The sequence below is a fragment of the Molossus molossus genome, unplaced genomic scaffold (genome assembly GCF_014108415.1).
Source record: "Molossus molossus isolate mMolMol1 unplaced genomic scaffold, mMolMol1.p scaffold_m16_p_21, whole genome shotgun sequence".
NCBI classification, from domain to species: Eukaryota; Metazoa; Chordata; class Mammalia; order Chiroptera; family Molossidae; genus Molossus; species Molossus molossus.
In genome coordinates, this window is record NW_023425357.1 from 38,122,981 (window position 1) to 38,146,962 (window position 23,982).

The window sequence follows — 23,982 nt, forward strand, 5'->3', positions numbered from 1 at the left end:
CCAGCGCGCCTAGTTCCGGTGGCTCCCGCTCCCGTCGCCACCTCCCTGTGCATGGCTGCCTCGGCTGCCGCCTGATTGCCCCTGCCTCCTACCGGCAAAGCAGCCTCATGATCTTGTGAGAACCTGAGGACAGCGCGTTCCAGGCGGAGTGCGCCGGCGACGCGGACCCTGCGGCGAAGGAGACTGCGGGCGGCGCGCGGCGCGTGTCCCGGCCAGGGTCCTTGCGGGTCCTCACCGGGCCCGGGGGAGGGCCCTCTTTGTGGCTGCAGTTGGCAAGATGGCGCCGGTGGGGGTGGAGAAGAAGGTGCTGCTGGGCCCCAACGGGCCCGCGGTGGCGGCCGCTGGCGACCTGACCAGTGAGGAAGAGGAAGGCCAGAGCCTATGGTGAGACCACGAGGCGGCCAAGCTGCGTCGGCGGGGCCGGGGAGGGCGCGACCGGGCGGGGAGCTGGCGGGTCTGGGCCGGACTATCGGCTGGCCCCGAGGCTGACCGCTTTGCCGTTGTCGCCACAGGTCCTCGATCCTGAGCGAGGTGTCCACCCGCGCCAGGTCCAAGCTGCCGTCCGGCAAGAACATCCTAGTCTTCGGTGAGAGCTGGCGGCGGGGCGTTGCCCGGGGAGCCGGGGTGGGCGAGGTGGGCGAACCTCTCACAGATCCCAGCCTTCCTCTCCCCTGCTGCCTGCCAGCACCCTGCCTCGCCCGATGGCTGGAAGACCCAGGCTGGACAGCCGGAGAGTGCCCAGGTCCACCACGCCTGAGGTTGGGGTGTTGCCCCTTTTGGAGAGCCCAGTGATGCTGGCATGGGATCGTTGGTACATTCTTTAGTCACTTGGCCGCAACATTAGCCTTGCTTTAAATGTTTCTGACTCCTTGCGTTCACAACTTCGAAGTTCACCAAATGTGGGCGTGGAGAGGGGAGTGAGTAGATGAGAAGGTTAGGTGGAGGAAGTGGGGGAACTAGGTAACTTGGGTTGGGGCTTTAAGGGAGATGACACAGGAGCCACTCCTCGATTTTTATGAGCAGTTGAAGGGACTCTGCAAAGACCTTGGAGTCTTCACCAAGGGACTTTTACTACCTTACTTCAGCCATCACTGCTGGGTTACCTGGATTAAGTCCTTTAAACGTCTCTGGTTTCAGTATCCTCATACAAGTGGGGGAGTTTCCTTCATAGGACAAACCCTTTTGTTGAGTGGGGCCTGTAGGTTGAGCACTGGGACAACACAGACACCCATCAGACACTACACAAAAATCTCTGAGGAGAGACAGAGATTGTGTTGGTGATTGTATGATACCACCTAGGACTAGGCAGATTATTGTGGGAGCATCACACTGCTTGGTGTTGTTTTGAAAGGGTGATTTTGGGGGTCAAGAGTTATGAAGGATAAGTGTCAACATGCAGGGGTAGTGCTTTCAGAAACACAGAAGTGACAGGAAGGTTTTGGGGGTTTGGAAGCTGCCAGAAGTTCCTTGTAGAAGATGACTACTGAGGTATGTTGGGGGCAGATTGTAGAAGACTGAAGAGTTGATGCTTTTTCCCTGAAAGCCCCTGATTGTTAAGGGGCCTTTTATTTCATCTCCATTCCCTAATCCTCATGGGAATCACTTTGAGGAGTGGAGCAGATGGTCTTCTTTAGGTGATAACCATTGTACTAGGGAATAGATTTGTGTTGTAGAAAGGGAATTCTGGCAGCTGAGTGGCAGGTGGTTCAAAATGAGCAGGTACTGAAGTCAGGCTGATAGGTAGTACCTTCTGGGTACCCCATGATCCAAATGGGATGTGGAGAGCCTGAGTAAGGTAGTGGCTTTGGGGATGGGGAAGGAGACCTTTGATCTGTGGAATGCCTTTCAGTTCTCATATTCTGTAAATCCATATTATTTAAATCCCAGGGGGTGGCGGGTGATATTACTTGGTGGTGGTGGTAGTTCTTAGCGTTTAAGGTTTGTTTTTTGGAGGGGGATGAGGAAGTGCTTGATAATTACTGAGATTGTGTTTAAGAGTTTTGCTTAGGTCTGTAATTATTCTCATTAGTTTCCTAGCCTTCAAGATGCTTATGAAAAGAGATGTGCTAAAATCAAAAGTAAATAATAGCTTCCATTCATCATGATTGTGAGGCAGGATGAGATTTTTCTTTGTTTTTATTTTTCACTGATTTTTAGAGATATAGGAAGGGAGAGGGAGAGAGCTAGAAACATCCATGAGAGAGAACATTGACCGGCTGCCTCCCGCATGCCCCCCACTGGGGACCAGGCCCACAACCTGGGCATGTGCCCTGACTGGGAATTGAACTAGCAACCTCTTGGTGCATGGGTTGATGCTCAACCACTGAGCTACACCAGCTAGGCAGGATCAGACTTTTTTAGTTCAGAGTTCCTGGGTTTTTTTTTTTTAATCCTCACCCAAGGACATTTTTCCATTTTTGTTCAGATAGAGCAGGAGGGAGAGAGAGGAAGAGACAGAGAGAGAAGAGTTCCTGGGTTTTAAAGTTAATTATATTTTGAAGATTTCTTGCCTTTTTTGTGGTAAATGTTTATTTTGTGAGAAACCAGCTCCACCGTTTACTTTCATTTCTCCAAATGCATGTCTTATAAATTGTACGTAGGGCCCGTGGACCAGCTTTAGTCTTTCCCTTGTGAATTAAGGACAACTGAATGCAGTAGAATGTCTTTTTCGATTTTGGAATTTGCTGCCTTTATCACTCCCTCACCACACCAACCACTTTTACAGCAAAGCCTGCTTTGTGTATGAATGCAGGGGGGAGACCTCAATAGCAGGCTTTGCAGGAAATTCTTAGTTATATTTGTTTTTGTTAATCCTCACCTGAGGATATTTTTTCCACTGATAGAGTGGGAGGGAGAGAGGGAGGGAGAGAGAGAAACAAACAGACAAAAACGTCGATGTGAGAGACACATCGATTGGCTGCCTCACACATGACTCTGACTATGGCCAGGGATTGAACCTGCAACCCAGGCACCCTCCCTTGACCAGAAATCGAACCCACAACCTTTGATCTGTGGGCTGATGCTCTTACTGCTGAGCCAAACCAGCCAGGGTTTCTTAGTTGTTCTTAGTGTGAATGTCAAGACTCTCCATCCTTGCCTACAATAAGTAGTACACTTTGTCTTCTTTTATCCATTATTTGTAGGTGAAGATGGTTCTGGTAAAACAACCCTCATGTCTAAACTACAAGGAGCTGAGCATGGCAAAAAAGGAAGAGGCCTAGAGTATCTCTACCTCAGCATCCATGATGAGGACCGAGATGGTGAGTGAAGCATTGGTCCATGATAAGGGTTGAATGCAGGTCTCTGACTCCTTGTTTGCAGCTCCTGAAATGTGGCCAGGCATATTCAGTATTCTGTTTAGTTCTGTCAACCAGTGGTCGTTGGTGCAAATTCAACACCAACAGGAATTCTCAATTTGGGGTGTGGTGAAGAAGGAAACTTTATTTAGTGCCAAACAGCTCAGTTGTGATATAGCATGGCTTTGGAACAACTTAATAGCATTACATCTCAGTTATGAAGCAGCATGACTGCTTGGCTTTGAGGAGGCCCTGGGGTGAGGTCTCATTTCCGGTAGGCAGCTCTGCTCTGTTCCACCTGCTTCTGTTTGTTCTACTCTGCTGTAGTGAGACATCTTCAGTTCTCTGTCTTCAGTAAAAAGGGAAAGTGCACTTCCTGAGCCAGAGGGGAGCTGACTTATATAGCCAGAAGTCCCTGACCCCAGTCCCTGATTGGTCGTGAAGATGCTGATGGGGATGTAGCTATGTAGCTCCTATTGTACTGCGAAAATCTTGGTCCTACTGGTTTAGATAGGATTCTAGGAACTTCTTTATAAGGGTTGGCTCAGATGGCAGGAAGGCAGTTCAGTGTAGGAGGCAGGCAACTTGGTGTAGGCTTCCTTCTGAAGTGTGGTTTGCATGAGAGGTCCCTATACAGAAATGGCTGCTAGGCTCTGTTTTTGTTTTGTTTTTCATTGAGCCCAGTTAGCCACCAGGAACCCTTCTTAGTAGGTATCTTCTTTCTTGGGGTCCACAGTTCTAAGAGAACAAATCACAGGGGAATAGATAAAGTGTATGTCTTTATAGGACTTGACTCACTTTTTTTTTTTTTTTTTTTAAATGTGAATCCTCACCTAGGGATATTTTTCCATTGATTTTTGAGAGTGGAAGCGATGGGGTGGGGCACGACATCAATGTGAGGGAGATACATCAATTGGTTGCCTCCCGTACATGCTATGACTGGGGTTGGGAATCAAACCTGCAACACAGATACATATACCCTTGGCTAGGGTGTACTCACTTTCCATTTTAGAGTATGTTAACGAAAATAGGGAGTGGGGCTGTCAGCTGCTGTTCTGGGTAACCCCCACTTAAAAGGAGATACTGAAAGTAATAAGGAAGATGTTTTTAAAAGTTCTGGACTGCCCGGCTGGTGTGGCTCAGTGGATTGAGTGTTGTCCCATGGACTGAGAGGTCCCAGTTCAATTCCTGGTCAGAGCACATGCCAGGGTTGCGGGCTGGATCCTCATAATGGGGGGTGCAGGAGGCAACCAATCGATGTCTCTCTCACATCGATGTTTCTCTCTCTCTCTAAAAAATCAATAAAAACATATTTTTAAAAAAAGCTCTGGACTTTTCTATGAGAGAAACACATGGCAGATTGATCTGGGCACCATTGTTAACTCTGCCTCGTTCTAGTGGAGAATCTGAAATTGGTGTGATTCAGAGTGTAACAGCTCAAGAGATATTCACAGGAGACTTTGCGGAGTCTCTTGGTGACAGTGTAAAAATGCTAATTTTCTGTGTTTCTTTCAGTGGAAGGAATAGAGGTTCAGAGGTGATAATAAGAATATAGATAATAATAGTTTCTACCTACAGAGTAGTTGGAATGATTAATAGTGCATGGTATGTACTCTTATAAGGATTAGATATCATTTTACAATTCTTGCTTACAAGTATAATTATGAGCTGGGTTAGTTTGGGTTTTGGGTTACCATTACTTGGTAGCCTCCTTTATAAACTTTTTTTGGGGCTTTATGTTAGATCTCGAATGGCTCTAAAATAATTATTTTTGTTTAGGTCTTTTTTTTTTTTTAAATCCTCACCCGAGGACATTTTTTGTTCAGATAGAGCGGGAGTGGGGAAGAGAGAGAGAGAGAGGAAGAGAGAGGGAGAGGGAGGGAGGGAAGGAGAGAAACAGCGACGTGAAAGCTACGTATCTAGTGGCTGCCACCCGCACGACCCAACCAGGGCCAGGGACAAACTGCAACCGAGGTACATGCCCTTAACGGGAACCGAACCCAGGTCTCTCTGGACTGCAGGCCGACGCTCTAACTGCTGAGCCAAACTGGCCAGGGCATTGTTTAGGTTTTTTTATTTGTAGGAAAGGTATGTAGTGTAAGGATGAAATATATTCATGAGTTACTTTCTTTATGTTTTCCTTTACCCGTTTAAACAGTAAGGATCATGATGTAAGGGTGATTCTATAAGAGCGCAGATCCCACCACCTCTGGTCCCCTATTTACTTATTGCTAAAATGAAGAAGCTGGTCCCAGGTCCTTTCCAGCATAATGATTCTTCAATCTTTTTTTTTTATCCTTACCTGAGAACGTTTTTCCGTTTTTTGTTCAGATAGAGTAGGAGGGAGAGAGAGGAAGAGAAAGAGAGAGAGAAACATTGACATGAAAGGGACACATCGAGTGGCTGCCACCCGCATGACCGACCGGGCCGGGGACACACTGCAACTGGGGTACATGCCCTTAGCGGGAACCGAACCCTGGTCTCTCCAAACCATAGGCCGACGCTCTAACTGCGGAACCAAACTGGCCAGGGCTGATTCTTCAGTCTTTAAGAGTCATTATTCAGAGGGCCATGGGTAAGAATTTTTTGTTAAAGCTTGGAGACTTGCATTGTATTGATAGTAACTTAGTGGTCATCTTAAAACTCTAGGGATTTTATTCCTATTCCTCCTCCCCTAGCTTCCTTTGCCATACTGAAAATTCCCTGAAGAATGTGAAAGAAAGGTAGGAGGTAGACCCGGTGCTGAGCATTCTCCTTGTGTAAAAAGGACAGAGGCATTCAGGTACCCATCTAGGCCTACTGAGTCTTCGTGGGTAGAGCTGGGACTTAGGCCACTGAGCCAGGCCTAGTCTTTTGCTTCTTTTCTTTGTCGGGCAGCATGGTTATTGTGAAAAGAACTTGGGCTTTGGATCCACACAGGATTGATTCAGTATCCCACTCCTGTAGTCACTAGTTGTGACTGACTGAACCACTCTCACTCTGCACCTCAGTTTCTTAATTGTTTTTTTATCCTCACCCAAGGACATTTTTCCATTTTTTGTTCAGATAGAGTGGGAGGGAGAGTGAGGGAGAGAGAGAGGGAAACATTGATGTGAAAGGGACACATCGAGTGGCTGCCACCCGCACGACCCAACCAGGTCTAGGGACAAACTGCAGCCGAGGTACGTGCCCTTAGCAGGAACCGAACCCGGGTCTCTCCAGACTGCCGGCCAACGCTCTAACTGCTGAGCCAAACTGGCCAGGGCGATTTCTTAATTTTTTGAATTGGGTAATGTTACATATTGTAGGTTGACAGAAGAAGAAGTGGCATGTGTCACATGTAGCTGAGTGCTTAAGACACAGTGGTGGTTATAGTGCCCTTTTGAAAAACACTGTGTAGATAGATACTCTGTGACTCTCTGTAGCCTCTTCAAGATGGCGTAAGCAAATTTCATGCCAAAACATATTAACCATATTCATTTGCCTTTTAGTTGAAGTACATGTTAACTTTATTTCAGATTCCTTATAAACTTTTTGGTCTCTGCATTTATGGGTTTTTTCTTTTTCTTTTTTTTAATCCTCACCCAAGGATATTTTTCCATTTAACTTCAGATATAGTGTGAGGGAGAGAGATGGGGGAGGGGCATCGATTGGTTGCCTTCCACATGGCCCTGACCGGGGACCGAACTGCAACTGAGGTACATTCCCTTGACCCGAATTGAACCTGTGACTCTCTGGTCTGTAGGCCAGTGCTCTAACCACTGAGAAACCGGCCAGGACATATGGGTTTTTTCTAGGCCACCTATTTGTTTCTCTTTGAACCTGTGGTTATTTATTTATTTATTTTGTGTGTGGTGTGACTGTATTATAATATTCTATAGGTAGTCACCCAGGTGTTGAAAATAGTCTCTAGCTTGTTTTTGGTTTGTGGTAGGGCATGACATGTCAAAGGACCACTGCCTTCAGGGTTGGGGACACTCATTTAACTCCACATATGGTGTGAGTGATCTCCATGCCTATGGGTGAGTTGTGTATAGTGGGCAGTGGGAAGACAGGGCGAAAAAAGGACTGTGCCTGGTAAGGGGTAGGCATTAAAATCTGTGGGCTTTAGGCACAGAGCAGTGTTTTTGAAGGAATTCACAGAAACCAAACCAAAACTGCTATCTGAAATGTATTAGGGTTTTGCCTGGCCGGTGTGGCTCAATGGTTGAGTGTCGACCCATGCGCCAAGACGTCACCGATTCGATTCCTGGTCAGGGCACATGCCCAGGTTGTCCTGATCCCCAGTAGGGGCATGCAGAAGGTGGCCAATTGATGATCTCTTTCATCAATATTTCTGTCTCTCCCTTCAATAAAGAAAAATGAATAAATAAAATGTGTTAGCCCTGGCCGGTTTGGCTCAACAGTTAGATCGTCGGCCTGCGGTCCAGAAGAGACCCAGGTTCGGTTCCCGCTAAGGGCATGTACCTCGGTTGCAGTTTGTCCCCGGACCTGGTTGGGTCGTGTGGGTGGCAGCCACTCGATGTGTCCCTTTCACATCAATGTTTCTCTCTCTCTTCCTCCCACTCTATCTCAACAAAATATTGAAAAATGTCCTTGGGTGAGGATTAAAAAAAAAATTTTAAATGTGTTAGAATTTTGATACACCTGAAGTAATACAAAACAATATTGCATGTAAATTGTAATTGAAAAATAAAATTTTTAAAATGTGTTAGTTTTGAAAGTGCAGCTAGATGTAGATACATTATATTGTTTAAATAAAGTCATGAAAATAAATTTTTTACAGTATGTTGATTATATAAAAAAGGTAGCTAATAGCAAACAGATTTTTTAAGTGTATGTTGTAATTTATTGGGAGATAAGTTTAATGACATAAATATATATTTTTAATCATTTGATATTTTTTCCATTGATTTTCAGAGAGAGAGTGGAAGAGAAGGAGGGAGGAGAGAGAGAGAGAAAGAGAGAAAGAAACAAAAAACCAGAAACATTGATGTGAGAGAGGCACATCAATTGGTTGCCTCCTACATGCGCCCCAACCAAGGACAGGGATCAAACCTGCAACCCAGGTACATGCCCTTGACCAGGAATCGAACCCTCAACCCTTTGGTATGTGGGCTGACACTTTTAACTACTGAGCCACTCTGGCCAGGGCTAATGGCATATTTGATGTAGGAGTTCTTCCTCAAAGTACTTTTGTAAAAAAAAAAAAAAAAATTCTTAAAAAACAATGACAAGAATTTTTTTTAGATATATTATTAATTTGGAGAATTATCTTCTATAGTTTGGTCATCCAGTTCTGATTTTGGAACCACATTTTATTAAATGTCAGCACTTGCATATTGGTGTGAATGTTTTTTTTTCTTAATCCTCACCTGAGGATATTTTTCTATTTATCTTCAGGTAGAGTAGGAGGGAGGGAGAGAGGGAGAAAGAGAGAAACATCGATGTGAGAGAGAGACAGATCGACTGGTTACTTCCTGCACGACCCCGACCAGGGCCCGGGATGAACTGCAACCAAGGTATGTGCCCTTGACCAGAATCTAACCTGTGACTCTCGTCTGCCGGCCGATGCTCTAACTGCTGAGCCAAACCAGCCAGGACTATAGGAATGTTTTTAACTTTTTATTAATGGAAAACCAAAACGGTACACAACATAAGACTAGTATGCACCCTGATGTATCTATCATCTGTCTTCAATAGTTACTAGTTGTTGACGAATTTTATTTAGACTATTCTCACACTCTCTTCTCCTTTCATTCCAGATTGGATTATTATGAAGCACATTTCAGGCATATCATTACACCTGTGAATACTTCCATATGTATGTCTAAAAGATAAAGATTAAGGAAAAAAAAACATATTATTGTATCAAAAATAATTGTTATTCCTTAAATGGTCAGGTATCCAGTAATTCACATCTTAATTTATATAAATAATGACTTATTTTTTAAAAATAATTTTTATTTATTTTTTTTAAGGAAGAGAGAGAAAGAAACGTCAATGTGACAGAGAAACATCCATTGGCTGCCTCCTGCATGCTCCCTGCTGGGGATTAAGCATGAAACCTGGGTGTGTGCCCTGACTGGGAACTGGGACCTCTCAGTCCATGGGATGATGCTCAATCCACTGAGCCACACTGGCTGGGCTCTTTTTAGTTTGGGGTTTTGTTTTTTTTTAAATCCTCGCCTGAGGATATTTTCCCATTTATTTTTCGATAGAGTGGGAGGGAAGGAGGAAGGGGGAGAGAGAGAGAGAGAGAGAGAGACATCAATGTGATAGAGACACATTGATTGGTTGCCTCTTGAACGACTCCAACCAGAGCTGGGGACCGAATCACAACCAAGGAACTTGCCTTTGACTGGAATCCAACCTGAGACTCTTTGGTTCGCAGGACGATGCTTCAACCGCTGAGCCAAACTGACCAGGGCTTTTTTGATTCTTCTTAAAAGCTAAAGTGTCCTTGATTTTACTCTTTAGATATTGCTGGAATGTTTTAAATATGTGGATATATTATGTTACGGTAGTGTAGAAAGTTTAAAATTTGACTGGCTGGTGTGGCTTAGTTGGTTGAGTGTTGTCCCATGCTCCAGGAGGCCAGCGGTTTGATTCCCGGTCACTGCACATGCCCCAATTTCGGGCTCGATCCCCAGTAGGGGGTGAGCAGGGGGCAGCTAATTGATGTTTCTATCTTTTTCTCCCTCTCCTTTCCTCTCTCTGAAATCAATAAATAAATTTTTAAAAATTAATAAATACGTTTAAAGTTTAGACAGATTATCAGGCGCCTTGACCAAGGGTTGCTGTTCACTGAGTATTTGGTCCCTTTCTGGTTAAGATTTTGGTTTGTGCCTTGGCCGGTTTGGCTTAGTTTTGGCTTAGCGGTTAGAGCGTCGGCCTGCAGTCCAGAGAGACCCGGGTTTGGTTCCTGCTAAGGGCACGTACCTCAGTTGCAGTTTGTCCCCGGCCCTGGTTGGTCATGCGGGTGGCAGCCACTTGATGTGTCCCTTTCACGTCGATGCTTCTCTCTCTCTCTCTCTCTCTTCCTTCCACTCTATCTGAACAAAAAATGGAAAAATGTTCTCAGGTGAGGATAAAAAATAAATAAATAAATATATAAAAAGATTTCTGTTTGTGTTCTGTATGGAATTTTGTGGCTGTCACCTTCCATTTTTTTCTCATGTGGCTCTTTCAGCTGTACTGATGGTCGTTGTCAGGTAGTAACTTAGCTTAACTTCTTTTCTTAGATCACACACGCTGTAATGTGTGGATTCTGGATGGAGACCTATACCACAAAGGCCTGCTGAAGTTTGCAGTTTCTGCTGAATCCTTGCCGGAGACCCTGGTCATTTTTGTTGCAGACATGTCTAGGCCTTGGGCTGTGATGGAATCTCTACAGAAATGGGCTAGTGTTTTACGTGAGCACATTGATAAAATGAAAATTCCACCAGAAGAAATGAGGGAGTTGGAACGGAAGTGTAAGTAAAATAAGATTTTCTTTTTTATTATTAATATTTTTTGCCTCACCCGAGGACATTTTTTCATTTTTTGTTCAGATAGAGTGGAAGGAAGAGAGAGAGAGAGAGAAACATCGACATGAAAGGGACACATCGAGCGGCTGCCACCCGCATGACCCAACCAGGGCCGGGGACAAACTGCAACCGAGGTACATGTCCTTTAGCGGGAACCGAACCCGGTTCTCTCCGGACCGCAGGCCAACGCTCTAACCGCTGAGCCAAACGGGCCAGGGCTAAGATTTCCCTAAGGAGAAAATTTAGTAGTCTCTTTGGACGGTTCCACCCACCTTTCTTTTCAGTGTCAAGAAGCTACAAAGCTTCCCTTGCAGAGTGTTTGTTTTGTTTGCACCATTTATTTCAGAGTTACTCCTGTAAATTCAGTAATCAAAAGTTTTCAAACCAGTTTTTTATCAAGTGTCACAGTTGAAGAATATTAATGAACCAATATTTTGCATTGGTTCTCTTTTAAAATAAGCGTTTCCCATTCCCCCCAAAAATGTAATTAGTTTAGTGCATCCTTTTGCTTTTCTCTTACTCTCTGCCTATAGAGTTAGCATCAGTTGGTATGGAGACTTACTGTGGTCTTTGCAGCTTGAATCCATTTCCTGGGATTTCATTGAGGCTCTATGGACCCTCTTGGTGGTGGTTTTAAAGGAAATCCTACAGCCCTGGACACTTTGGTTCAGCAGTTAGAGCGTCGGCCCAAGGACCAGAGAGGCGCGGGTTTGGTTCCCGCTAAGGGCATGTACCTCGGTTGCAGTTTGTCCCGGCCCTGGTTGGCGTTGTGTGGGTGGCAACCACTTGATGTGTGTCTCTCACATTGATGTTTCTCTCTCTTTCTCTTTCTTTCCCACTCTATATCTCAAGATAAAATGCAAAAATGTCCTCCGGTAAGGATTTAAAAAAAGGAAATCCTACAAAAGACAAGTCTTTCAGCTCCTACCTTAGTTCATTTTGGGATCCAGCACTTTTGTTTACAAAAAAAAAAAAAATGGGAAGGACATTTTTTTGTCATTAAAATGAAAGGCTGTTTTAAGACTAAGGATATCCCAGTCCTTTTGAGAACAAAGAACTTTAAAAATAAAGGATTCCCACCCCCAAGTGTGGTTCAGAAGATTGTTTTTCTTTTCCTTTGCTTCTGTGCAGTTACATCAACTTCTGTCCACTTGCCAGGGAAATGGGAGGGGCGGGGGCTGGAGTTGTGGCTGCCACAGCAGCAGTCCTTGGCCAGGGCTGGCTTGGCCCAGCTTGGTTTATTTCCACAGGGTGACATCATTCCCTTGAGTGAATTAATGAGGGCTTCTGGGGAGTGGCACACAAGATCTTCACACTTACTGGCAGAGGGTTCAGAAATTTTGATACACTTTTCAAATGAAATTTCTTGCTGTGTATCTTCTTGTCATAACTTGCTTCTGCCCCACATTAGCTTAAACAGGGAGTTTTACATATATATAATCTTTGATTTGCTGTGTGTATGTGTTTCCCAGGTCACCCACACGTGTGCTGCAGTGATTGTTACACAGCTCAGCTTATCTGTCTTCAGCCACTGACCTTTCTAGATAATGCCTCTTTACCCTCTGAAATAGAGATTCTAAAGACAACTCAGACTAATTCTGAGGCTGAAGAGCAGTTTTCCTTTCACTGTACATTTAGCATTGTACCTAGATTAATGGGTTAATACACTGATGATTTCAGTTTCTGAACCTGTTTGCTTAGAGTTATAACCTTGTAAAGATTTGTTAAAACGGGAAAAAAACAAAAGAGATTGAGCCAAGGTTGTTGTTCCTTCCCAGACAGGGCAAGTGTCTGCCTTGTATCGGGTCTGTTTCTAGGTGTTGGGGATGCATACACCAGACTAGATGCCTGCTCCTTGGAAGCTTGTGTTCCTATGACACACTGAATTTTGTATTCTTGGTCATTGATGTCTGTCACTTAGGATTAGATTCAGCTGCATGTGACACAAAATCCAAAATAACAGTGGCTTAAACAAGACTGAGGTTTATTTCTCTCATGTAAATGAAATCCAGTGGTAGGCAGTTCAGGCCTGGAAAGCAACTCTGAGAAGATAAATCAAGGACCCTGGTTTCTTTTGGCTCTGTCATTTCTAGGGTGTAGTTCTGTTCCTCTTGACAACTAGAGCTCTAGCATTCACATCCCTAATTCCAGATAGGATGGAGGAAGAGGAAAGAAGGGCTAAAGGGCACATTCCTATCTTTCCAAGGAGTCTTGGAAATGTAGTCTGTGTGCCCATGTGTTATAAGTATCAGGATTCGATTCATTTATAAGGAAGAAGAGGAGCATGGACACTGAAGGGAAACTAGCAGTTGCTGGGAGGCATCCATGCTTCATGACTGGTCAGCCTTCTGAGGACTTCTTGTTTTCACCACCCTTCCTCTGAGATATTGTATGTTGAAGAAGTGCCTTTGTTACTGCTTGTTTTAGATTACATTTTAATAAAGCAGTTGGCTATCCTTTCATTCAGAGGACTCATGCTTTCCAGATTAATGATGGCACTCATAATGATTTTTTAGAGAGAGAGAGAGAGAGAGAAACTTCGATGTCAGAGAGAAACATTGATCAGCTGCCTCCTACATGTTGTATTGTATTGAATGAGTAAAGGGTTGTCACCCAACCTACTTTCCAATCCAACACCAGTCTCCAGTCTGCTGAGTTTGGAAAACTGTTCCATGACCAGCCATACTCTTTCAAGATTAGGTTCCCCATTGGTCTTGAACCTGTGGCAGCTATTTGACTCCAGGATCCATCTGAGTTAGGGGAGGGCAGAGCAACCCCCAGAGCCACCAGAAGATGGTGCTTGTGTGTAGATTAGTCTTGTCTTTCCTGCTTTTTGCCTGGGGTTCGGTTGCTTATTGAGTAGAGGAAAAAGGTTAGATGCTATCTGTGGTAGGATTGTGGGACCATTGGATGATCAATAAGGTGAAGTAGGAGGGAAAAAGTGAGAAAGAAGGGGCAGCATCTAGAGTAGGACACACTTTGATCTTGCCACACGTACTCCCCATCTGATGCTAAAGAGGAGCCCCAGGTGGGCCAAGGCCCCTGCTGTGAAATACTGGCCATCCCTCCATCTGGAGAAAAATTGTTAATATTGTAGTGTGTAGTTACCCTAAGGGAAATGCACATTCTATTATCCAAATTACATAATTTTCACTGTTTTTATCCTTCCTTTTTACCCTTTGTTATAAACATTTGCTCTGCCTTCCAGTTTGTTTCCTGAAGTGCTGTTATTAATAACATGTGGGGCCTAGCTGGTGTTGCTTAGTGGATTGAGCGTTGTCCCATGGACTGAGAGGTCCTGGTTCAATCCCTAGTAGGGGACATGTAGGAGGCAGCTGATCAATGTTTCTCTCTGACATCGAAGTTTCTCTCTCTCTCTCTCTCTCTAAAAAATCAATTAAAAAAATAATAATAAGCCCTGGCCAGTTTGGCTCAGCAGTTAGAGCGTTGGGCTGTGGTCCAGAGAGACCCGGGTTCGGTTTCCGCTAAAGGCACGTACCTTGGTTGCAGTTTGTCCCTGGCCCTGGTTGGGTTGTGCGGGTGGCAACCACTCAATGTGTCCCTTTCACATCGATGTTTCTCTCTCTCTCTCTCTCCCTCCCTCCCACTCTATCTGAATAAAATATGGAAGAATGTCCTCGGGTGAGGATTAAAAAAAAAAAAAATACTGTGCATTTCCTCCTGTTGTTGGACAGCCATAATTAAGTCATTCCTTTAGAGAATGAATAGTCCAACCCAGGGCTTCCCAACCATTTTCGCATCATGGTATATGTAGAATACCAGCAGGGTTTATGCAACACACTGGGTGGAGGTTTGTGTAGCAGACTGTCACAGCTGCCCTGCCCCTGCCTTGCTTACCATCTTGGAAAAGCTCTGATTGGGTGCTTCATGTGTTCTTGGACAGTTATTTTTTAATTTTTTATCCTCACCTGAGGACATTTTTCCATTTTTTGTTCAGGTAGAGTGGGAGGGGGAGAGAGAGAGAGAGAGAGAGAAACATCGACGTGAAAGGGACACATCGAGTGGTTGCCACCCACACAACCCAACCAGGGCCGGAGACAAACTGCAACCGAGTTATATGCCCTTAGCGGGAACTGAACCCTGGTCTCTCTGTACCGCAGGCTGACGCTCTAACCGCTGAACCAAACCGGCCAGGGCGACAGTTATTGATATTACCTAGACAGACCATTGTATTTTTCATTGATTTGGAGATTTGATAAAATGGTTTTAAAGAGAAAATATGAGAACCTTTGATTTCATTAGGATCCTTCAACATCCATGCTAATAATAAGTTCATCAGAAAATCCTGTTTTTGTCCAAAATGCAGTACAAATCTCTTGAGTAGATTGTTTATATTGGTAATGAAACTATATTAATTAAGGAGAGCTTATAGAGATGAAATGTTATTGTATCTGCACTTTAGGGCTTAGTTGGTGTTTTTCATTTTGCCCAGTATTACACGAAAGACAGTGTGCTTCCAGATAATTTTAGAGGCTTACATAATGATAACCTAGAATTTTTGTAAATTAAAACTCGTTTTAAATTTTTTAGAGAGAAAGGAAGGGAGAGAGATAGAAACATTGACGTGAGAGAACTACGTCGACTGGCTGCCTCCTGCACTACCCCCACCACCCCGCCCAGTGGGGATCGAGCCTGCAACCCGGGCATGTACCCTGACCAAGAGTCGAACAGGGACCTCAGTCCACTGAGCTATACCAGCCAGGCAAAACTCGTTGTTTTAAAATGTTTGAAACCTTTTGGGGGTGGTGGGAATATATGTATCTTTCTCTAGGTTCTCTTTAATCCAGCTTTTTGCATTTTCTTAGTGAACATGTTGTGGATGAGAGTAAAAGGGCTTTTGGCCCTTTTGTCCTATTGGGCATAGAAGGGTATGCCTGTGTGTTCCTCTGGCTCTGAGTAGCTTTAACCATCATGTCCTTATTCTCTGGCCTGACAAGTGAGCCTTGAAGCACCCATAACAAATTGTAGGTACGTGGGCTTTGTGTTTACTTGAAGGTCCTCCTGTGGCTTTGCACCCTTGGCCAAAGTAGTGACTATATGTTCCAAGAAGTGGATGTTGTACCACTGACCCCTTGTGTTAGAATAGGTCCTTGAACACTGCGTATGTGACTCGACTTCCTACAGATGAGGCCATGTCCACAAGAATGAAGATGATGAGGTGATGGGGATGGTGCATCCTCACTCCTCAGTCGTGGACATACCTCATCTCTATGCAAACAGCATGTTCTTGTGGAATTCAGATGGTTTTATTATTTCTAATGAGGATTCTGAGGAATTTTAGAAGTTATAAGCTATTTCTAGTGGTCACCTCTGTTGAAGTAACACAGTTAAACTATTTTGGTATTTTGAAAATGTATGATATATAAGAAAAGTGGCTTTTCATAGTAGGAACTATTGAAGCCTTAGAAGTTTTTTGTTTGTTTATTAAATCCTCACCTGAGGATATTTTTTTACTTATCTTCAGATAGAGTGGGAGGGAGAGGAAGAGAGAGAGAGAGAGAGAGAGAAATATTGATGTGAGACATACACATTGACTGGTTGCTTCCAAACCACAACTAAGGAACATGCCCTTGACCGGAATCAAACCTGCAACTCTTTGGTCCACTGGCCAACACTAACTGCTGAGCCAAACCAGCCAGGACATGCTTAAAAGTTTTTAAAAATCTGCTTAAGAGTTGGATATGATTGAAGATGTCCAGGGGAATGTTTTTGCTGCTCTGAGATGATAATGTGCAGACTGAAATATGTCAGAATTGGCATTTTGCATCGTTATCCCCAAATCCCTAATAATGCAATAGGATGCAATTATGAAGTTTGTCACATTCTTTTTTGTTTTTTCCTTTATTGATCTTTAGAGAGAGAGAGAGAGTTAGAGGGAGAGAGAGACATTGATTGGTCACCTCCTGCATGCCCCTCTACTGGGGGTTTGGCCCACAACCTGGGCATGTGCCCTGACCGGTAATCAAACCAGCATCCTCTTGGTGCATGGGTTGATACTCAACCACTGTGCCATACCGGCCGGGCTTTGTCACGTTTCTTTACGTTTTGTGCTTTTTCAGTTTTCTGAAGCTGGTGTGTATTCGTGTGTGTAATTTTCTTTTCCTTTTTCACCTGTAGTTGTGAAAGATTTTCAAGACTATATTGAACCTGAAGAAGGTTGTCAAGGTTCCCCACAGAGAAGAGGGCCTCTGACCTCGGGTCCTGACGAAGAAAATGTTGCCCTGCCTCTTGGTGACAACGTGCTGACTCATAATCTGGGGATCCCAGTGTTGGTGGTGTGCACAAAGGTGTGTTCCAGGGAGCTGCAAATTTGGCTGGGTTTGGCCAGTGAACAGTCACCATCTGAAAGAAACTTTGGGAAGCTTTAACTAGGTGTCTTTCCCAAAGGAGAGTTGGGCTAATTTGGGATTCATTAAGGCACATTGAATATGTCATGATAGAAAATGTTGTCATTTAAACATTGCTGCTAGAAACATGACATCACTCAGTTTGCTCATAGCCTAGGTTAATCTCTCCGTGGAGCCCTGTCAACTTTATTGAGTGATTCAAACTCAGAAATAAAAACAGTTTTCATAAGGCTATAAACCAGTTCATCTAGCCCAAACTAATGTTGAAAAAATATATATGAAAGAACAGAATTCTTTCTTTGATGTCTAAAGTCTGTTGGACTTGAGATGATTTTCAGAAGGGAATCTAGTCTTAGGAAAAGAAGGAAGGGAGCTCAGCCAGTGTGGCTCAGTGGATTGAGCATCGTCCCATGGAGTGAGAGGTTCCAGTTCAATTCCCAGTCAGGGCACATACCCGGGTTTTGGGCTTGATCCCCAGTAGGTGGCATACAAGAGGCAGCCAATTGATGTTTTTCTCTCACATCAGTGTTTCTATTTCTCACCCTTCCTTTCTCTTTAAAAAATCAAGAAAAACATATTTGGGGGGGGGGGGGAAGGCCCTGGCCAGTTTGGCTCAGTGGTTGAGCATCGGCCCCCAGACCAAAGAGTCATGGGTTCAATTCCGGTCAAGGGCACGTACCTCGGTTGTGGTTCAGTCCCTGGCCCTGGTTGGGGTTGTGCGGGAGACAACCAGTCACTGTGTCTCTCTCTCGTTGATATTTCTTCCTCTTTCTCCCCCACTCTATCTGAAGATAAAAATGGAAAAAAAATTTCTTGGGTGAGGATTTAAAAAAAAATGAAGGAAGGGAACTCGAGATTTCAGTTTCTCTTACCCTGTAGACTGATGAAGTGGGAATGGAAATTTAAGTTCAGTCATAGAGAAACAAAGTTGTATTTCTTACCAAATAAAAAGAAGAGGCTTTAAAAACATTTTGTATTTCAAAAGTACTTTACTCCCAGTCAGAGCCACTATGTCCCTCAGCTACAGGGTGTACCTTCTCATCCTCCTGTGTGTATGGAGCCCTATGGAGTGTCAGTGCACAGCCATGTCCAGTGGGCCTGTTTCCTGATGTGACCTTTTTTGATTCTTAAAACAACTGTGAGGTGAGCAGGGCTATTACATTCCCACTTTACATATATAAAAACTGAAGCCCAGGATAAAAGACAAAAACGTTCAGTTCCTTTTCAGTCTTGTCTATTTAATTAATACTTGGACCTTTGCCTGTGTCTTTCTTCTTTTGGACACCTGAAGAAGATGCTATTCTCATCCACATCAGGCAGAAATACAAAAAAATAACTCCTTTCCCTTTCTGTCTTCCCTGCAGTGTGATGCTGTGAGTGTCTTGGAGAAAGAGCATGATTACCGGGACGAGCACTTTGACTTCATCCAGTCACATTTACGGAGGTTCTGCCTCCAGTGTATCCTTGGGGCACATTTCAGGGTCTGGGGGCCCAGGCTTCCCTCCAAATGGGGCATCTTCAAAGAGATAAAGTACTTCCTGAATCCAGAATAGTCTTCTGCCAGGGAGATATTGTATACATCTTTTTACTAGTTGTGTATTTTACTATGTTGGAATTTGAGACGTAATAATTTGTGCCTGTATTTGATCACTTTTATTTTTAATTCTGTACATTTGATAGGCTTTTATTTATTTATTTATCCTCACCCGAGGACATTTTTCCATTTTTTGTTCAGATAGAGTGAGAGGGAGAGAAAGAGAGAAACATTGACGTGAAAGGGACACATCGAGTGGCTGCCACCCGCACGACCGAACCAGGGCCGGGGACAAACTGCAACCGAGGGACGTGCCCTTAGCGGGAACCGAACCCGGGTCTCTCTGGACCGCAGGCCGACGCTCTAACCACTGAGCCAAACCGGCCAGGACTTGATAAGCTTTTATATTTAAAAATAAAGCTGATGCCCTGGCCGGTTTGGCTCAGTGGTAGAGCGTTGGCCTGCGGTCCAGAAAGACCCGGGTTCGGTTCCCGCTAAGGGTACGTCCCTTGGTTGCAGTTTGTCCCCGGCCCTGGTTGGGTCGTGCGGGTGGCAACCACTCGATGTGTCACTTTCACGTGGATGTTTCTCTCTTTCTCTTCCTCCCCATTCTATCTGAACAAAAAATGGAAAAATGTCCTTGGGTGAGGATTAAAAAAAAAAAAGAATAAAGCTGATGTGTGATAGTTTTATTACCAAGTTACTTTTATTATATCTTGGAAATCTTTTTAAAGTTTGCTCTTTTTTTTTTTCAGAAAAGGTTAATTACCCACCATGATACTGTTTTAGATGCTACAAGTGTTTTGTGCTGTCCATGAGAAATATCCTGTGTCTGTAGTTCTTTTGAGTCCTGTTTCTGTAAAAATCCAATAGCAGTTGGTGCCATAGTCCCACACCCTTGGGTGGGAATGAGGGATATGTTCCTATCACTTCCTGGACACTTTAGCTTGTCCAGCTCAGTGGAGGTTACTGATACATGTAGGTACCCATCTCTCATAAAAGGTGTACTTAGTAGTAAACTTAATCACATGTGAACATCTGCCTGGGAAAGAATATATGTATGTACTTTGGATACTGAGGATATTTTCCTGGGCTACCTCAGAACCATTAACTTCACTGCTAGGAAGCAATCTGATGGGTCTGAAGACAAGTTTACATGTTTAAAAATGAACTGCATGGCCCACTAGCACCACTAGCATCAACATGTTTTATGCTTTTGACGTGGTTTGTCTGCTACTATTATTCCTTTTAGTTTTTAAATTTTTAATGCTTTTCATCTTGGCTGGTTTTGCTCAGTGGTTAGAGCATCGGCCCGCAAACTAGAGAGTCCTGGGTTCAGTTCCTGCTAAGGGCACGTACCTCGGTTGCAGTTCGTCCCTGGCCCCAGTTGGGGTCGTGTGGGTGGCAACCAATCGATGTGTCTCTCTCACGTCGATGTTTCTCTCTCTCTTCCTCCCTCTCTCTTTTCCACTCTACCTGAAGATAAATGCAAAAATGTCCTCAGGTGAGGATAAAAAAATAAAATTTTAATGCTTTTCTATTGATCATGTATTAATCCAAAACTGATCATCCTATGAGTAGTACTGTGAGGATTGTGCTTGTGTATGTTTGCTTTTGTCTCCTGCAGTGAATTGGTTTTCCTTAAACATTGCTCAGATGGAGCTGCTTTGATTTACACATCAGTGAAGGAAGAGAAAAACCTCGACTTGTTGTATAAGTACATTGTTCATAAAACATATGGTTTCCACTTTACCACAGCTGCCTTAGTTGTGGAAAAGGATGCAGTTTTTATGTGAGTTCTTTGTAGGTGATGCTTTCAAACTATTTTCTTTATAGTATATTTACTCTTTACATTTTATCTTTCCAAGTAAGGTGCCTTCTGTCTTTTACAGCCAGCTTTCTGATGCCTTGGGGCAAAGTGCTTGAGCTGGACCTCATAGGTGGTAGATGCACCCAGGTTTTCCTCTCTGCTCCTTTCCGGATTACTTGACATTCTTTATTTTCAGGGAATTTGGTAGCTTGAGGTCAGGGTGCTGGCTTTCTTCATTGAGAGGAAATTGCCAAACTGAAGCCAGTAATTTTTCCCACTTATTGGCTACTTTGGTAAAATACTGGCTAGGGAAGGAAGTTAAAGTAGAGGGAATTGGCACTTTGGGGATCCTGAATGTTTCTGCTTCCATCTGGTTTTTCTGTTCATCAGCAGGCATTTGTATCAACATGGTCTTTGGCTATACTGCCTGCTTATTGTGTTTTCAGCATTTCACATTTTGGGAGCTCCTGGGCTCTGGGCAGGGATTTGAATACCTTTTTGCCCGAGTTTGTGTCTTTCACTCACTGGAGAAGGATAAGTACTGTGGATGCATAAATAAATGTTGAGGCTATGGTCTCTCAGAGGATTTATGCCATTAGATTGGTGTTTCTAGGCTTAGGTAGCCTCTTGACTTAAAAAAAATTACAGTTCATTCAGCATATACTGAGTACCTCCTCGGTGCCCGGGTTCTATGCTGAAGAGACAAATGAATGAGAGGTGGTCCCTGCACATGGCACTGTAGAGACACACACACATTCAGGGAAAGGTAAGGAAGTAGTGGGATAGTGGAAACAGTGCAGAAGGAAGGCAGAGGGGGCAATGTTGGAAGGATAAATGGTGTGGGCCGGAAAGAATGGAGGAGCGGGAAGGGCAGTCAATGAGAAGACTGACGGTGTGGAAGCCAAAAGCTCGGGACTGAATAGATTGCCTCCTAAACATTCAGAAAGAGCCTCACTTGGGCTACTTGCAATAGCAAGCCTAGAGGCTTAGATTGATTACAGAGAATTTTCTAGAGCAGTCAGGTGGCACAAATACACAGTTTTTGGAGTCAGACAGTGCCCAGATCACATGTGTTCCCACAGTGCAGGAGGAACAGGGAGACTGGCTGGGTTTGGGTCTGGTCTGGAGTGGAGAAGTATCTTGCAGCTTCTGAAGGCAGCATGGGTCATGGTGATATCTTGATTACACCTTGTCCCTTTGCACTTTTGGTCCTGTGGGTAGTTGCCTTTTTGGGAGCTGGTGACATCAGCAAAGTGATTTGGGTAAAGAGCCCTGGCTAAACACCTTCTTGGTTTTAGAGCTATGGAGCAGGAATTGGATGGAAAATGAGAGGCCTGTGAGAACAATTAGTCACCATCTTTTAGAGCTTCTAGAGTTCAAAACTATGTCATATAGGATGTTACAATTGCTCCTGTAGGTAAGTCTAGTGGGCTGTGGCTTAACTTAATGGAACCTGGGTGCCATCTTGCCCTGTGATGTCAAGCTGGGAGGTATCCATGTAGGAGCCTCAAGGACTCTGTGTCTCTCCGGTTTGGGGCCCTGGTAGCTTCCCTTGGCTCCAGGGTAGATCTTTCCAAACCAGTAAAATGAGTGAACCAATCCATAAGAAACTGTTGTCAGAAAGAAGAGTTCTCAGAGAAACAACTCACAGGAGGGATGTCTGCATGCCAAAGGGAAACATTCCCATCCTGAGCTCTGTCTATGCTGGTTTCTGTATGCTCTGTCGGAAAAGGGCCCCATTGTGTCCTTGTTCTTCTGAGTGTAGTTGTGGGAAGGCTCTGAATGCTTGCTGTGGGTCAGCATGTGTAGTCGGTAAGATCCCATTCTAGCTCCGTAGGCCTTGGGCCCCATGAGCTCAGTATGGAGCAGGACCTGCAATGTTGATCTGATTGGTTACACCTGCTGTACATTTTGACTTTTCTGAGACTCAGAAGCCAACCCCAGCAATTACAGACGAGATCTTGTGGGAAAGGAACTCACCCAGGAGTCCTCTCTAACCTAGAATGTGCTCTGTATGCTGTAAGGCAGCCCCAGGAAAAACAAGTCAATTCTTGTCTCTGCCTTTAGACCTGCTGGCTGGGACAATGAAAAGAAAATAGCTATTTTACATGAAAATTTCACAACTGTGAAGCCAGAAGATGCATATGAAGACTTTATCATGAAACCTCCTGTGAGAAAGGTACCCAAATCAGTCACTTTATGAGTTGCAGGTATTTTTTTTTTAATGTGAAAAGAAACCCATAAAGAATCAGGTTTTACACATTAACCATCCTGGGGTATGGGAGGAATAATCTAAGGACCTTTAAAAAAATATCTTTAGATATAGTCTGGTGTTATGCAAATGGATTCAGGTGGTGGGGAATGAATGGAGTGCCCACATGGAGTGGGGTTGAAGTTTCCCATTAAGTCCTGACAGTGCCATCACTGCCTCTGGACTACTGTTAGTTGATTCCCTTACCCCTAGGAGGTGTTTAGAACTTGCCAGACTTTAAAAATGTCACTTGGCCACATGTCAAGGCTGTTCTTGGCACAGGGCCTGAGCTAGGCTAGAAAGACAGAACTCTACAGTCTCAACAGGGACTCTGCCCAGAAGATTCTCAGTGTGAATTTTTTTTTTATCCTCACCCGAGGACATCTTTCCATTTTTTGTACAGATAGAGTGGGAGGGAGAGAGAGGGAGAGAGAGAGAGAGAGGGAAACATCGATGTGAAAGGATCACATCGAGTGGCTGCCACCCGCACGACCAACCAGGGCCGGGGACAAACTGCAACCGAGGTACATGCCCTTAGCGGGAACCAAACCCGGGTCTTTCCGGACTGCAGGCGGATGCTCTAACCGCTGAGCCAAACCAGCCAGGGCTCAGTGTGAGTTTTGACAGTAGTTTGGGTGGTGTTTATATCTGACCATGAATGGGTGTGTGTCTTCCCATCACAGCTGGTCCATGACAAGGAGTTGGCAGCTGAAGATGAGCAGGTATTCCTAATGAAGCAACAGGTAAGAAGACCATGAGGCTAGAGCAGAGGCTTTCCTTCCCAAGAGTTAAATGCCAGTTCCCCAGAGGGAGGTTGTGGGTATCAGAGAGCTTGCTAAAGGAGTTGCCAGCAGGTCTCATTTCCTTCCATGTCTAGAATTGGTTCAGTGTAGGGGTTAGACCACCTGCCTCAGGTGATCCCTGCCTGCCTTGCAGATTCTACATGATGGGCTTAGTTATCTTTTTCAGTACTCTTTTTGTCTGGAAGTGTAGATTTTCTGCATAATACTTCCCAAGTTGACAGTTTACCAAGTGCCCTGACCTCACTTCTATTATTTACATAGCCCCACACAGGCTTGTGCATGAAGGCAGGTAAGCTGACACACCCATTTTGTAGATGAGGAAAGTAACTTCCCCAAGCTGACAGTTCAGGATGTAAACTCAGTCTTACGTTTCTGTTTCACTTGGACTGTTAGACATGTCATGGGTCTGCTT

General features: G+C 44.3%; 1 protein-coding gene across 2 annotated transcripts in view; it reads left to right on the plus strand.

Annotated features, from left to right (window-relative positions):
* Positions 1–238: 238 nt before the first annotated feature.
* DYNC1LI2 (dynein cytoplasmic 1 light intermediate chain 2) overlaps positions 239–23,982 on the plus strand; it is a 37,136-nt gene continuing 13,392 nt past the window's right edge. For both annotated transcript variants that reach the window (XR_004961094.1, XM_036274327.1), the window contains exons 1-9: positions 239–384; positions 513–586; positions 3,144–3,260; positions 10,520–10,750; positions 16,943–17,112; positions 18,537–18,630; positions 20,363–20,498; positions 22,584–22,695; positions 23,451–23,510. Coding sequence is in view for 1 of the 2 variants with exons in the window: in XM_036274327.1 (XP_036130220.1) it covers positions 278–384; positions 513–586; positions 3,144–3,260; positions 10,520–10,750; positions 16,943–17,112; positions 18,537–18,630; positions 20,363–20,498; positions 22,584–22,695; positions 23,451–23,510 (1,101 nt within the window). In the remaining variant the exon portion in view is untranslated. The remainder of the gene's footprint in view (positions 385–512; positions 587–3,143; positions 3,261–10,519; positions 10,751–16,942; positions 17,113–18,536; positions 18,631–20,362; positions 20,499–22,583; positions 22,696–23,450; positions 23,511–23,982) is intronic.